The sequence below is a fragment of the Dermacentor albipictus genome, unplaced genomic scaffold (assembly GCF_038994185.2).
Source record: "Dermacentor albipictus isolate Rhodes 1998 colony unplaced genomic scaffold, USDA_Dalb.pri_finalv2 scaffold_14, whole genome shotgun sequence".
Classification (NCBI taxonomy): domain Eukaryota; kingdom Metazoa; phylum Arthropoda; class Arachnida; order Ixodida; family Ixodidae; genus Dermacentor; species Dermacentor albipictus.
Genome location: NW_027225568.1, coordinates 8,326,628 through 8,343,607, shown reverse-complemented (window position 1 = coordinate 8,343,607; position 16,980 = coordinate 8,326,628). Strand labels below are relative to the sequence as shown.

The 16,980-nt window shown below is 43.3% G+C and overlaps 1 protein-coding gene across 1 annotated transcript in view; it reads left to right on the top strand.

Annotated features, from left to right (window-relative positions):
* The window catches only part of Ogdh (oxoglutarate dehydrogenase Nc73EF), a 281,327-nt gene that overhangs the window by 79,747 nt on the left and 184,600 nt on the right, over positions 1-16,980 (top strand). Inside the window, exons 8-9 of the mRNA XM_065438718.1 lie at positions 3,154-3,262; positions 14,460-14,530. Coding sequence (XP_065294790.1) covers positions 3,154-3,262; positions 14,460-14,530 — 180 coding nt within the window. The remainder of the gene's footprint in view (positions 1-3,153; positions 3,263-14,459; positions 14,531-16,980) is intronic.

Sequence of the window (16,980 nt, the reverse complement as noted above, 5' to 3'; positions counted from 1 at the left end):
TACAGTTGAATTCTGTTAATTCGATCCTGACGGGACCAGTGAGACTGGTCTAAATACCCAGTGTTTTGAATTAAACAAAAGGCAGAAAAAAACGACGAAACATGCTGTTAATTCACTTAGCAGTATTGCTTTTAAGGTTAGCTTCGCCGCAATGCAGACTGGTTATGTGGTAAAAGTATAGTAAGCGAGATGAGGTGCCACTGCTACGGAATATAGCTTGTGTTTTTTAAATTTACACATGCACATGCACCATCTCCAGTCACAGCACAAGCACTGAGATGCATTATAAGTTTGCCTTCAGAGTTTTATATAGACCCCCACTCTTTTGTTCGCTTTAAATGTCCCCTTGACTAGCTGAGTTGTTTCATCATACTGCCTTCCTGTTCATTGGCTTTCCCAAAACACAGATGGCTTTTTTCTCTGCTTCTCAGTGCATGGCGCATGCACATGCATATAATTAAGGAATGTGTACTAGGCCCTGTTAACAGTCGCAAATGAGGACTCGAATCGCGACAGCAACATCAAAAACAGCTCTGAATGGCTGCCAGTGTGCTCATTATAGGTGGTGCTCATACTGTGATCAGAGAGTGCATGCACTCCTGTGTAATTAAGAAATGCCCACCATGGCCTGTGACTGTTTTGTGGCTTAGCTGACCAGTCAAGTTCGAATTATCCGGTGAAGGCCAATTTTGGGGTCTAAACAATGGAAGTTTGGGCCCATACAAATTGGTGGGCACTGGCTGGGACCTTTGGTCGGGATTGAATTATCCAAAAAATCGGATTAACCAGAGTCAAATTAACAGAAGTGTGCTGTATTACAGAGACCAATTGTACAAGTGGGCTTTACGATGCCAGACACATTTTTTATTCAGTTTAACTGAATTCGCACTGTGTTACATTTAAGCAGAGTGAAATGCAGATGCTGATGTACTTTGGCTTAGGTACATGTTTAAAAAATTGGGTAGTCAAAATTAATTCATAGTCCCCCACTTCAACTTCATAATCAGATCTAGCATGTAAGACCCCAAAATTTAATTTTATTTTATTCTTATTCTGTATGTGGTAAACCTTAGGCTACAGATGTTTAAAATAGCACAATAGTGCATCTTCTTTTTTTTTGGCACTTATTTTTCTGCACTGTTGTCAGTGTTGTGTTTCTATTTTTGCATGCTTAATGCAGTAGTCATTTTTACATCACGGTTCTTGTTCTTGTTCACCGTATTGCCCCTTGGAAGCACAGGGGTGTGCAATCAGATTGTATACAATGGTTATAGTGAGCTTAAGATTGTAATTATGACTGGTTAACTGAGAACGCTTTAGGAGGCAGTGCAATGTAGGGGCTGATTGCACTGTTGCATTTTTCTGTCCAACAGCCAGCAATTGTGCTGGTCACACGTGATATCGCCCACTGTTTTTTAGTGGGCACAAGTTTCCCAATGAAAAGTATAGTTGTTGCCTGCCTTCCTGCCAGCGTGCCATCATGAGAAGCTTGACAATATCATTAGTTTGTGGTGGGACACGTGGTCATCTTGAGCTTCCCTATGCAGTAAGGAAATGCCGGGTTACATAAGGTCATTATCATGAACTGTGTTCCTAAATTTGGGGGCAAAAAAAGTTGATCCGTTAGCATGGGCTGCACGAAGTGAAACTTAAAGCTCATCTTGCTTATAAATCAAGAGGCTAGTTGGCAGGTTTAGGAACTTGTGCTCTGCATGTAGACAAGAGCACAAGATTCGAGCAAGACAATGCAACAAAGTGCGCTTGTTTGTAAAGTTGTTGATGCTACATTGCATTGGCCTTTTGTGATTTTTGTGTTTATGCTGTGTTCTGTGAGATTTGTGGTAAACTTATGAAGTGCATGCTTGTCGCTGGCATTGTGCTCACTGCACTCGCCTCCAGGCTAGCATATTGCTTCTAAAAGGTGATGCAGTTGTTTGACATGTTGATAAAGCCAACACTAAGTTTGCTGTGTTTACTACCAGCTGGGAATGGTTTTATAACAGGGAGGCATTTCTTTTGCGTCAGGTTTAAAGAGCGAAGGGGTGGAGGGGCAGTGGATTTAAGTTTTATAGAATCTTTTTGTTCTTGCACTGCTTGCTTATGACATCACTGAGCTGGACCTCGCCCACTTTTTGTTGCCCTCTTTCTCCACATTGGATTGGAAATTGCTGGTAAGGAGGAGTGCACAAACAGTGAAATTTGAGCTCAAATCAAAATTGAATTGAATAATGTCAAACAGTGGTGAAAAAAAGTGAAAGCATAAATTGAATTCATATATTCAGTTATTTTCTAAAGAACATACTATTGAATATGCCTGCTTATTTATTGTGCACTCAGGACCAGGGCATTTCAGTTGGACAGGAGTAACTGAAACAAGCATGTAAAGGGAAAAAAGGGAATGGTACTGCATTCAGGAATAGTTAACCAGGAGAACTGAACAAAGACAAAAATAAAAAAAAATACTGAACATCTGTAGAGTCTCGACATCTACCTGGCCATTCAAAATTTTAAAAAAAATTAAATTATGGGGTTTTACGTGCCAAAACCACTTTCTGATTATGAGGCACGCCGTAGTGGAGGACTCCGGAAATTTCGACCACCTGGGGATCTTTAACGTGCACCTAAATCTAAGTACACGAGTGTTTTCGCATTTCACCCCCATCAAAATGCGGCCGCCATGGCCGGGATTCGATCCCGCAACCTCGTGCTCAGCAGCCCAACACCATAGCCACTGAGCAACCACAGCGGGTAGCCATTCAAAGTTAACTACTGACTGGCCATTGCACAGATATCTGTACTGCCAATAAGTCAGGATCTCAATTTTTGGAAATCCACGCTCAACAACAGGCTCTGTTGTGCCTATCAGCCAAGCATAGACATTCATGATACCATTGACTTTACTTCAAACCGGCTTCTGTTAAGCAGCTTTCATAATTCGCTTAAACGAGCTAGAGTCAGCTACATTTTAAGAAAAATTCACCTAGTTGGCAATGCCGTTATACCTTAGGCCTCTCACGATGTGTGCGTGCGTACGTGCGTGCGTGTCGTATTTTTGGTTCTGCTTTTTCTCTGTTTGTTCTTGTTGTGCTGCTTGTTAGACTGGTTCAAAGCATGACATATGTGTGCCTTTTCTCCTTCTTGTGTCTGATGCAGGGCTCTGGGGATGTGAAGTACCACCTCGGAATGAGCCATGAGCGTTTGAACAGAGTGTCAAACCGAAATATCAAGCTTGCCGTCTGTGCCAACCCTTCGCATCTGGAAGGTGTGTAGTGGCACACCTTTATAAATGACTCTTTTGACACTGTGCCCAAAAAATTGCGAGGGCCATCATAGCAGAACTTCGGTGCCACTGTTAAGCAGACGCATTAGTTCTGGGACGACTCTGGTTGTGGCTATTCAGATGCATGTAAAACACAGAAATGCTTTTATGTGCTTTTATGAGACAGCTGCTGGACCAGTTTGAATGAAAATTGTTGCATTTGTGAGAGAAAGTTAACTTCCAGCTGCTCTTGGAAGCATAATTTTGATTTAGCACCTTTAACATTTGCCAAAAGTTGCCAAAAATTTGTAAGCTAAAAAAGACACACCAAGCTTGAAGATCATAACTCTGAAGCAAAAATAGGTATTGAAGTTCTGTAAACTGCATTGCTGTGAGCATTTCAAGTGGAAAAATATGATACAGTCGACTTCCGTTAATTCGACCCTGATGGGCCCCACAAAATTGATCGAATTATCCGTTGGGTTGAATTTAACAAGATGCAGAAAAAGATGTCAGAACATAGCTGATTCATTTGACAGTATTTTCCCAATTCTAACATGCTCCCGAATTAAACGCGCGTCCGATTTTTGTGTGTGCGGAGGAGAAAACTTTTGTAGAGATAACATTAAAGCTCCTAAACAAAGTAGAAATCTGGCGTGCACCTTATTCTTTAGCAAGAAAAATGGACAAAGGTTTAATATGTGGGGCACAGTAGTTGCCGATTTCCCGGTCAGCTTTTCTGCAATACAGCCGTGTTATGCGACAAAGCATACCAACACTGCCAATGTGGCTTTCGGTTCAGTTTTCTTGGGGGAAAAAAAAGGTGCGTGTTAGACTCGGGTGAATACCATAATCGGACATCGTGAACTACGGTTATTGCTTGCAAATCTTCCTAGGGCAGGTCGAAAATAGCCGTTTTTGACGGGAGATTTTTTACGCGTGTGCTCAACGCATTCACTGTCCTCTAAGCTCTACCAAGACGGATGTTTTCAGTAAAAAGGGCGCTATTGGGGTCATCTAGGAGCCAGATGTGTGCACGTTGACTGGTCAAGTTCGAATTATCTGGCGAAGGCTAATTTTAGGACAGAAATAAAGTTTGGGCCCATAGAAATGTATGGACACTGCCCAGAGCCTTTGGTCGAGATCGAATTAGCCGAAATATTGAATTAATCGTAGTTGAATTAACAGAAGTCTACTGTATAACAAAGTGTTTATACATGATTTCAATAGAATGAAATTTTACTGCCGCTGTGAAAGTGTATTGAGACAGTAAATGAAAACTTCTATGGACACACATGGTCAAATGGTTAAATTACAAGCAGCTGCTTATGAATGCCCCTCTCAAATTGCATTCCATGCGACTGTCAAAGCAGAACAGCATCATGTTTCGTATAAAGTCCAAGTGCGATTAGATCCCATCTTGCCTCACGTGCTGTATGCTTTGGGTATGAGTGAAAGCATGCGAGGGCGAGCTGAGAAGGAGGGTGGCTTGATGAGAGCTCTTCCCGCAGAAGCAAGGGGAATTAGGGGCTGGTTGCCGCGCGTCTCCTTCTTTAGCATGGCCGTCGCTTCGCATGGCTGTTAGTGCGGCATAGCATATACACAGCCTGCGCATCCTGTTTTAAGAGGTAATCAGCCATGTGAGCAAAGAATGGGTGTGCCGATATGGCGGGACATCATGTGCGCTGTCTTCCCATGCATTTTGTTCTGGAGGTTGTGTAATCTTGAGTTTCGGAAATTCATTGAATCAAGAGGCAGACAAAGGATTCGATCCTTACTGTGGGCGACACTGTCAGCCGCTAGCGCGGAGTGCACGCAAAAGCGCGAGTGTCTTTGCTTTGTACCATTGATGTGAAGATATTGGCAACTTGGCATGAAACCATAACTTTTGTCGTTGGCTTTGAAATTCTACTGAATGAATTTTTCTCATTCAAATTTGCTTTTTCCAATTGCCCGATAATTTGGAAAATATGGTGGCCCCTTGTTAGATACGGGACCGTTTCCTGAGCCTACTTCGAGTTCCCCAGACCACATCGAATCGCACCACAGCTAATTAAGGAGCGCAGAAGCACAGATACCACATTCCTGAGGCGTGGCACATGCAAACAAGTTGGCGGCCCCCACTTCGTGTGTCGCCGGTGGAGCTATTCACTGCTTGACTCTTCCCGAAAGTGAAACGAGAGCCTGGCACTGTTCCAAGTAACGTGGGTCCCAAGGCAAGACGGCTGTAATACACCGTGAAGCCATGACCGTGTCGCGCCCATCCGGCTATTGTGACGGCGCATTGCCAGTCAGCAAGGCAAGACCGCAGGGAGAAGTAAGCCCTCGGACAATTGGGGACCCAGCGGCGACTCTCTTCGCTGGGTATGACACCATCGCACGGGCGCCTACCATTGGCCGAAAATGACGACACCCAAGCGGGCTCGCCGATTGGCCGAAAATGGCGTCACCTGAGCGGGCTCTCCCATTAGCCGAACGTGACGTGTCTTCGAGACACCGAAGGGCTTAAAAGATGGAGATTGGGAGCAGCAGGGAAGCATTCCTAGATCATTCCTTCATTGATCTCTTTCGAGCTTCTTGCCACGGGCCGCAATACCCTTGCACACAGAGGTCCGAGTTGCTGCCGGCCCGTAATGACTCTATGACTGTTGACTCTCACTGTACATAATGTAAATAACCTCCCAAGTGTTTCATCCCGACGTCCTCCTCAACTCTTACACCCTCCTGGGTACGAAAGGTCCATCGGCAACTGTACTTATGTACATAAAAAGTTGAATTCAATATAACAAAGCTTTGATATAATAAAGCAAATTGCGAATTTTACTGAGTTGGTTATATTGAGGTTTAACTGAAATGGCACTGCAGTATTCTGGTTGTATGCTAGCACTGCTACTGCATTGGTGCAACTTTGGTGATTGTACAAATTGGCTGGTGGCCAGGCAAACACCTCCAACTGAGGTAACTAGCATCGAATGCCCTAGAGTAAGGCATTCCTTGGACGAGACCAGATGGCGAGTTTAAATTATCATGTTTTCCAAATTTATGAAGGCCAAATTACCGAGATTTTACTGTATGTAAGAATTTCGAAGTCATTGGTAAACTTGAATGTAAATATAATTCCAACTGATTTTGTATATGTTGAGGAGATAAATGTAACAAAAGTTGACTGTACAGAATTTTTATTTACTGTTGCCGTTACTGTGCCGCGAAAGAAAATATGTGTGTATGAGAGTACGTTTGAAGTTTCGGCTGGAAACGGGTGCAAACTTACCACCTTTAGGGGCAGGCTTGGATCTTCAAGGCCTTTGTATGCCAGAATGAGGTCCTCTTCAGACATCTATTGCCTCCAGCAGCCACCTAGTAATTTGCAGGTCTTCATAACAGCCTGCAGAACATTGATGTAGTCACAGCATTCGCGCTGACTCCACAGAATTTTCCTTTCGATTGCCAGTTGAATTTTGTGGTTGCTTTGGGGGGCTAGGTAACTCCTAGTGCTGTGCCTCCCATTAGCAGTAATATTATTTAGCCTCTTAGATTCTCAGGACATCTCAGGACCTCCATCATCATCATCATCATCACCACCACCACCTCCACCACCACCACCACCACCACCACCACCATCATCATCATCATCCTGTTTTATGTCCACTGCAGGACGAAGGCCTCTCCCTGCGATCTCCAATTACCCCTGTCCTGCGCCAACCGATTCCAACTAGCGCCCGCGAATTTCCTAATTTCATCGCTCCACCTAGTGTTTTGTCGTCCTCGATTGCGTTTCCCTTCTCTTGGTACCCATTCTGTAACCCTAATGGTCCAACGGTTATCTAACCGGCGCATTACATCACCTGCCCAGCTACATTTTTTCCTCTTGATGTCAATTAGAATATCGTCTATAGCCGTTCGATCTCTGATCCAAACCACTCTCTTTCTCTCTTAACGTTATGCCTAGCAATCTTCGTTCGATCGCTCTTTGCGTGGTCCTTAACTTGCTCTCAAGTCTCTGCCCCATGTGCACTGGCAAAATGCACTGGGAAATGCACTGGCAAATGCATTGGCACTGGACATATTGCACTGGCAAAATGCACTGATTGCACACCTTACTTTTCAATAATAATGGTAAGCTTCCAGTCAGGAGCTGGAAATGTCTGCCGTATGCGATCCAACCTATTTTTATTCTTCTGTGAATTTCTTTCTCATGATCAGGGTTGCCTCTGATTAATTGACCTAGGTAAACGTACTCCTTCACAGTCTCTAGTGGCCGACTGGCCATCCTGATCTCTTGTTCCTTTGCCCGACTATTTATCATTATCTTCATCTTCTGCATAATAATATTCAACCCCACTCTTATAGTCTCTCTGTTAAGGTCATCAATCATTTGTTGTAACTCGTCTGCATTGTTGTTGAATAGAACAATGTCATCGGCAAACCGAAGGTTGCTCAGATATTTGCCGTCGATCTTTACTCCTAAGCCTTCCCAGTTTAATAGCTTGAATTCTTCTAAGCACGCAGAAAATAGCTTTGGAGAAATTGTGTCTCCCTGTCTGACCGCTTTCTCTATAGGTATCTCCCTGCTTTTCTTGTGTAGAATTAAGGTAGCTGTAGAACCTCGTAGATATTCTAACACGAAAGACGAGTCAGTAAGACGAGAAACTATTTACAGATTATATTTACAACAATGGTTGCAGCGCTGACCGGTTAGATTCACAGCGCGAGCCCAGTTCATTCTTCCTCCTCTTTTCTGGAGTGATGGCGCCTATGCGCCTCGTTCAAAGAAACAGATACCTCACGCATGTAGCAATATTTTCCAAGCTTTTTACGTACGCGTTCTGTACTCCTTGATTACGTAGTGCCTCTACGATTGCTGGTATCTCTACTGAATCAAATGCCTTTTCGTAATCTATATAAGCCACATAGAGAGGCTTATTGTACTCTGCTGATTTCGCGATAACCTGGTTGATGACATGGATGGGATCCATTGTAAAGTATCTCTTCCTGAAGCCAGCCTGTTCCCTTGGTTGACAAAATCCAGTGTTAACTTTATTCTGTTGGAGATTATTTTGGTAAATATTTTATATAATACTGGGAGCAAGGTAATGGTCCCATAATTGTTCAATTCTTTAACGTCTCCTTTTTTTGTGGATTAGTATAATGTCTGCATTCTTCCAGTTTTCTGGGACCCTTGCAATCGATAGACACTTCGTATAAAGAGCCGCCAGTTTTCCAAGCATTATGTCTCCTCCATCTTCGATTAAATCGACTGTTATTCCACCTTATCCTGCCGCTCTTCATCGTTTCATGTCTTGCAGGGCCCTTCTGACCTCATCGCTAGTTATAGGAGAGTTTCTGTATCCTGTTCATTACTGTTTCTAAGTGAACTATCGTGACTCCTCTGGGTACTGTATACAGGTCAGCTTAGAATTTTTCTGCTGCTATTACTATATCTTCGAGATTGCTGATGATATTATCCTTCTTATCTTTTAGTGCATACATCATGGTTTGTCCTATTCCAGGTTTCTTTTTTACTGATTTCAGGCTGCGTTCATTTTTTATGGCTTCTTCAGTCTTTCTCATGTTATAGTTTCGAATATCAGTTATTTTCGCCTTGTTGATCAGTTTTGACAGTTCCGCGAATTGCGTAACGCTGTGCGGCCGCCAGTCCCGTACAACCACGTAGAGCGCAGGACTCTGCGATTCTAGACGTACTGCGTTCACTGCGAAAGGTTGGAAAAACACCCACATAAGCACAGCAGAGAAGTGGCTACGTGAGGAGGTTCGACCGATAACTGTAGAAGCGTCATTCAAAACAAGTAATTGTTCTCCACTTCTGGCAGCCTTTTCTCTACTTCCTTTTTAAATAAAAAGATGTTGATCCATAAATATTCTTATAAACAACGGTTAACTTTCTTATTATTCGCTTTTGCTTGCAGTTTGGTTGTTGCCTTGGCTCTCTCCCTTAGTAGATCGCTTAATTTCTCAACTCCTTGCGATTTTTGTTTCCAGTTGCCAATTTTGCACGAAAAGGGCTATACAGTTAGGGAAAAACAGACGAGGTAACGGGCGACAGTCATCTTGCTTATGGGTTTAAGGGTTATTGCAGGGTTTCATGATGGACGCTCTTTCACATTATTTTTTTCCCACCTTATCTAACCCATATCACGTATATTGTCACCCAGCTATGACAACTAAAACAGTTTAGCACCGACAGATTGAGAAAAAAACGTCTGCCTTTAGCGATGGCTGGTCCTCGGAGAGCCTGCGCGCAACCACGAACTTCGTCGTTCTCGCCTTAAGGGTCCCGTTTCAACACGTGCAAACCTATTTCGCTTCAATATATGGTTCCGGGCATCTGCCAGCGTCGGGGCGAGCCGTAACTCAAGGAAACAATGAAGCAAAGGGATAAGTTAAACGCAATTGGCATTTTCTCCGGCCGCAACTCGTTCCATGAGAGTACAGACCAGCTGAGTAACAGCCGCATCCCCCTCCTGGCCCCAGGATCAGCCTAAACAAAGAAGGTTGAACTAACAAAAGCAACAGCTATGCGCGTGACGGTTGAATAGATGGTGACAACTGAACGCATCTCGAGTTAATCGCGCGGGTGCGGAATCTACGAGAAAACTGTCCTTCACATTACAAGAGATGCCGTTAGCTACCGCCATCTAAAAGGAGTGAAAAAGGCAGCATAAGGCTGACCGATGAACAGCTGCGAAGTCTCAACATTGATCTGGCGGCGCTTTAGGAATGTGTGAGGAGTGGTGGCGTGGGTGGAAAGGGGGGGGGGGGGCTGATCTCCCTCACTAGCACTTGTTCGAAACTACTTGAACGTATAATATCTAAGCAATTATTGGTCTACCTGGACAACTACCATATCCTAAACAAATGCCAACACGGGTTCCGTCAGGGACTCTCTACAGTGACCCAACTAATAAAGGCTATTCATGATCTCGCATATACAATAAATAACCGAGGCCAACCAGACATAATATTCTTCTATCTGGCCAAGGCTTTCGGTAACGTGTTGCACCCAAAGTTGCTATTAAAAATTAAAAACTATATTCAGAAACCCTCGCTTATCCGAATAGTTTTCGTCTTACCTAAGCCTGAGAGACCAATTTGTTGCACATAAGGGATGCCGGTCTTCCTTTTTGCCTGTGGAGTCTGGAGTACCCCAGGGAAGTGTATTGGGCCCTCTGTTATTTTTATTATTTATCAATGACATGCCGCAAGACATTACAGTTCCCATCAGACTCTTCGCAGATGATTGCATACTGTATAACCATATTGAATCACCCGCCGATCAGAACGATTTAAATTCAAATTTGCAAAAGGTAAAAAATTGGTGTGACACCTGGCAAATGGTTTTGAACTCTGAAAAAACTGTTTACATGTCTGTCACTAGAAAACAAAGTATTATTGATACTTCGTTTACTAAAGTTTACTAAAGCTTACCTCGGATTTGCATTGGAATGAACACATTGATTACGTATCTACTAAGGCCCAGAAAGCCTTATGGTCACTTAGAAGAAATGTGCATAATGCTACCCCTGAAGTAAAATGCCTGACATATAAAACTTTGATTCGACCAGTTATGGAGTACGCAAAAATTGTGTGGGACCCATACACTTCATCTAATCAGTCCAAGCTGGATAAAATTCAGCGGCTGGCTGCACGGTTTATTTTTAACAAATATCGTCGTTCCCACTCTCCTACCCCGTTATGTGAACTTGCTGAACTTCCTTCTCTAGAGTCTAGAACTGAGTATGACCGTTTGAAGTTTCTTTTTCTTATTATTCATGGCCATGTTAAAACTGATAAAGGTGACTATTTTCACTTCTCACCTAGTAACTATTTTCGTCATCGCCACAGCATGTATATCTCTCCTCCTACAACTCGCAATGATTGTTTTATATATAGCTTCTTTCCGAGAGCAATAAAACAATGGAATCTATTATCAGACTCAATAGTAAGGACGTCATCTATACGCAACTTTCTTGAAAATGTAAAAGCACATGTGTACGTATACCATAACTCGGCCAAATGTTAATACTGTAAACACATCGGCATTGTATTACCTGCTGTATTTGCCATGATATTACTATCAGTGCATTCTCCAAATGTACTTTTATTTTCTTTATCATGTATATATATTGTTGCTTGTATTGTCACCTACCACTCCTGTAATAGCCCAAAGTTGGGCTGACAGTATCAATAAATGAAATGAAATTAATATAATGCAATACAATGATTTTTTTATTACGAGTGTTTGAATACTAGTGACAAAATCGTAATGAGGAGTGCCTTCGTCATCGGGCTAGTACATGAATGTCCCGGGGGAATCTGTCTCAGTGTCCTGCATTCCTTAATTTTTTATTACTAAAGCTTTGTTCGCGTTAATACATGTATTCACATCTTAGACCTTCTCGAGCATTGATCTAAACTTTAGCTTGACTTATCATCTACCTAAAGTGTCCCTTTCAAGTATTGACACGTTACATTTAGTACTTGCACAACTCACACAAATTCTTGCTTCTCTTCACTGCAATACACTATATGCTTTAGTGTGTCACGCAACGATATTGCGGTGAAGTCATTATGGAATGCATACAAGATCTTTGTCACTGTTTCACTATTTTCAGTTTTCTTTGCATTCTGAACTATGGTGCCTTGTTCTTTGCTACTTGTGGCAAGCCATTCTTTAAATGGACGTTGTGACCTGTAGTGAAACAGGTTTCAATGTTTAATAGTATGGAAAAAGGCAAGCCGTAGACTGGAACCAACATTTCGACAAATGGGACTTGTCATCAGGGTAACCCCCAAGTCCTTTTGTGAAAATGTTGGCACCAGCCTGATGCTTGCCTTTTTTGCCCACTGTTGATTGCAGTAGTTAATACAGAAAGTTCCGCTAGTTGGAACTGTGGCATTAATAAATTTTTAGCGCTCAGTGGAAAAAAAGAAAGGGCAAAAAGAAAGGAACAGGTTCCAGCATTCATTCTATTCTGTTGCTTTATACTCTTTCGCCTTCTTTTCCACTAAGCACTGGGAATTTCTTAATGATTATCGCTTCCAGTCTCCATCTGCCAGTTAGTTAACCCTAGGCTTTTTTGGACTTAAATGGTGGAAGTTGTATTTGTATGCATAATATAAAAGGCATTTACAGTCAAATCTCATTACTACGAATCTCACATTAACGAATTTGTAAAATTTATGAATATTTTCGCCAGATTGCCTATATATTCATTGTAAAAATATTTCATAACTACCAATTTCAATACAGCGCATATTTCCAAATAATGCACATAGTTTATTTTCCCCATTATTACCAAGGAACATTAGTATTACGAATTCGGCTAAAAGTAACAGTGCCGCAACTTTCGCGGGAAACAGGAACCGCGAGTGCCAACTGCTTCACCACAAACTTCACCAAGAACTTCCTGACAAAGGTTTGTTGATGTTCGCACGAGATCCAATGATAAATGCAGCTAGCGACGGTGCCAAGAAGCGAAAGCAGTTTTCACGGCAGGACAAATACGACGTATTGCAGGGCATCGACACAGGGAGAAAGCAAGTTGACGTGTGCAGACAGTGTGGCATTGCCCCATGGACCGTCTCAACCATTTTGTAAGACCAAGACAAGACTGTCAGGCTTCACTGGGAATCGCAACTCGCTCCTACAAGGAAACGGCTGCGACTAGGAAGCTTTCAAAATGTGGACCAAGCTGTTCTCACGTGGTTCAAGAATGCATACTGTGAAAGGTTCCCGTGTCTGGCCCAATGCTCCAAGAAAAAGCCTGCAGATTAGCCAATGCACTAGAAATAACTGGGTTCGGCGCCAGTGTGGGTTGGCTTTTTCGTTTCCAGTAAAGGAACGGAATAACTTGGCAGGTAGTCTCGGGCGAGAAAAAGCCTGAGGTGGCTGAATCGTACTCATAAGACGATATTTTCAATCAGATCAGACCGCATGTTTTTATCAGCTCCTGCCAGACTGGACGATACACTTTCAAAGGGCAGCAGTGCAAAGGAGGGAAGAAGTCGCAGCTTCGTGTGACAGTCCTGCTCCGCTGCAATGCAACAGGCACAAAAAAAATTAAACCGCTCGTCATAGGCAAGTACGTGAAGCATCGCTGCATGAAAAACGTCATCTTGTTACCGTACGACTACTGCGCCAATAAACGAGCCTTGATGACCAGAGAAGTCTTTTCCGAGTGGTTCATCAAAGTCGTTGACCAAATGAGCAGGGGTGACCGAAGAATTCTACTGGTTGTCAGCAACTGCTCTGCTCACATTGTGAGTGTTTGCTTGATGCACATTCGCTTGGAGTTTCTGCCGCCAAACTACACATCCTTGCTGCAACCCCTAGACCAGGGCATTATAAAGAGTGTGAAAGTAGAATTTCGTAAGCGCTGTGTGCAGTGGTTGATTATCAACCTGATTATCAAGTAGCCAACTGCAATCAATATTTGTCGGGCAGCAGACATGCTCACAGGAACTTGGAGGAACTTGAAGGTGTCCATCATTAGCAACTGCTGGCGAAAAGCAGGGCTTGTCAAAGCGCCTACGCAGCTTGAAGATGACCTGGAAGTGACCGACAACAACCCAGGAGACCTGTGTACCGAGGTTGTGGAACTGCAGCCCGCCGTCTCTTCTTTCAACGACTATGTGGAGAGCGACAGTGCAGCACTAACGGTGGCGGACCTGCCAACTGAAGAGATTGTTAACTGCATTCTCGACGTCTCCAGTAACGATGATGAGCCAAAGGAAGATGACTGTGGGTCACCGAACACAGAAGACGAGATCGTGTCGAACATTGATGTTTTAGTGCACATGAACAAAGTCCGCACTTTCATTGCTCGGTGCAGTGACCTACCCGATCAGGTATTGCTCAAAGTGGAAGATGTAGATGCATTCCAAATCGGTTGTGCGTGCTGCATGTGCCAGAAGAAAATCACTGATTTATTCAAATAAAGCAGCTCTGAAGTGAGTGAAACATTTTTATTTGAGAGTATGCTTGTCTGCACACGCGTCTACTGCCAGCGTACGTCATTTTTATTCCTAGTTTTGTCCACTGGCTTTTAACCGCAAGTTTTCATTACGATGAAATTTCAATATAACGAACGATTTTCGGCGGTCCCACGGTATTCACTATATCAAGATTTGACTATATTTCCCTCCCTCTTCTTTTTCTTTTTTTTTTCTGCTGCTGTAGGTGTGGATCCAGTGGTCCAAGGCAAGACTCGTGCTGAGCAGTTCTACCGGGGGGACACTCAAGGCAAGAAGGTGTGTTCGGTCAGGGCTCAGGGAGGCAGTGCTACTCTTGTACCCAGCGTATTTCTCAAAATAACATTAATCTAGGGGCGTGTGATTATACAAAATTTTTGGAGCAACAAATAGAATAGTGTCCTATTTGATGGGGTCTTTGAATCAAATAGTCACTATTCATTAATTCAAATACTTTTAGAATATTTCTAAATGTCAACTGGGCCCAAATAAACTTTAAATTGGAGCAAAAGTAAGGTAAATTTTGACCCCCGAGGGCATAGCGTAGACATACAAATGATAACTTGCGTAGTGGAGCAGGCTACATCACTTAGGTAGCCATAGTTTACAAGCTGTACAGTGATCATTCACACTCTCTGAAAGGCCTTGTGCGTGCGAAGAAGCTGCTTGCTAGCTTAAAATGCTACATTTGTGCTTTTAATAAACAATGCTTTATAATGCACTATGCACTAACAGAAACTTGCTACTTTAACAATACTGGTATGTGAACATCGTTTTATATTAATTGGCTTAACGGCTGTTCATTGTTCAAAAACTATTAGAATATTTTTCCATTCGATTCAGTCTCAAAAATCACTATTCGCACACCCCTACATTAATCAAATTGCAAAGACTTACTACAAGGCCAGTAAGAAAAAGGGAATGCTTGCTAGTTGCAAAGTACTCATTTGTTGAACTGATTATTGTTGAACTGATTAGGAAAGCGGAGGGGCAGGGTGCAGCCGAAGCATGAAAGGGAAAGTGGAGGAGGAGGGTATGGTGAAAGTTTGAGAGGCAAAGCGTAGTGCCGTGCAGGACGGGCTTTGCGGTGATGATGGGTAGGAGATGGCACCAGAGTATGTCACCATCTCGTAGTATGGCACCAGAGTATGACGTCATACATATGGTGTCGTATGTATGGAAACAAAGCACTGCACTAGTGGAGGTCTGTGTTTGGCGGCTGCGGTGAATAGTGCCCATGCGTCACCCACGTGCTGCCTCTTGCGATCTCCAGATCAGCACGGTAGTCGCGCCATACTTCGCTCCGTTTGCAATGTGCCACGTGAGACAGATTGTCTGCGCCAGCCAATATATCGCGAAATGAGAACATGTATAGAGCTGTACTCAAATTTTGCATTAGGGAGTATCGTAATCATCAGTGAATTTCTTGCTTATGACTAGGATTTAGATATTTTCGAAGGACCTCCAATATCAGCATATTAGGAATTATGTTTATACTCAAAAATGTAAAAGTTGGGAATTTTTTATGGTAGGTAGCAGTTGTGGAAGGCAGGCCGACATATTGGCCAGAACGCCGAGGCAGCAAGTTTGCAGGTGCGTGTCCAGGAATTGGCTGGAAAAGGGCAGTGTGGGAATGCATGCACTTGGGCTATGCACATACAGTCGAACCCATTTGTAACAAACTCGATAGTTCCGTGAAAAGTGGTGGTTATGTCAGTAGTTCGTTATAATGGACTCCAAAAATTAACTGCACTGAAGCAGGCGCGAGCAGCTACACTCGGCATCACATTGGTCTGAAAACCAGATTTCCCGGTGCTTTCCTGCATCTAGCTGCACACTTCTGTTAGAAACGTCCATCTATAGAATCAAATGCGCCGTCGTATAGCTCTCAAAACTGCACCCGATTCCAATCACCCGTTATTAAGGACTCGGACATCATGTCTTGCCATTATGATGGTGCGGCAGCAACATAACAGCCGCAAAATTATGGTATGTCGCTTCAGGTGAAAAAAAATTTGATGTATGTTCAAAAGGTTAAATTCACTGCAAACCATTATCAGCAATCAGTAACGCATAAACGAAGCACCATCGAAGCGGGATCTCCTGATAATGGCGTAGTAACTGCCAATCATTTGCAAAATTGCGTGGTCGCAGCACATGGCGCAGCGTTCTCGCCGACTTGGGCATTGTCAACAGGAACGCTTGAGTGGCCGTTCCCACTGTGTGGAAAGACATATACGGTCGTTGCAAATCGTTGAAGCAGGCTTAGTGCACATGGTGCTGTACTGACAATTGCCCCAAAATGAGAGTGACGCTTTCATGGCATCCGATATGGTGCCCGCGCCTGCATATGTCCTGTGCCATGCTGTTTATGCTGTACGGCTCCTTTCTGGTGGCGTGCTTTGAAAAAGTGGGATTACGCGTGACCTTTTTCAAGGCTTCTGAAATCTGCACGTGGCGGTTGATCGCTTATCTCGAAGGCTCTATCATCATCCCGGTTGGGCTTGCGTGGGGCGCAAGCTACTGTGTGCCCAGTTGGGTCATGCTTCCATGCTTTTGTACCTCAAGCACGCCCTCATTTTACCGTGACCGGATTCGAAACATTCATTGTAACAGTATGGTGATTTAAAAAAACATTTGTTGAAACTGGAAGCAATTTTAATAGGCAGGGTCGGAAAATCGTAAATAGGAATAAATAGGATAAATAGGATTGGCATAATTGATAGATC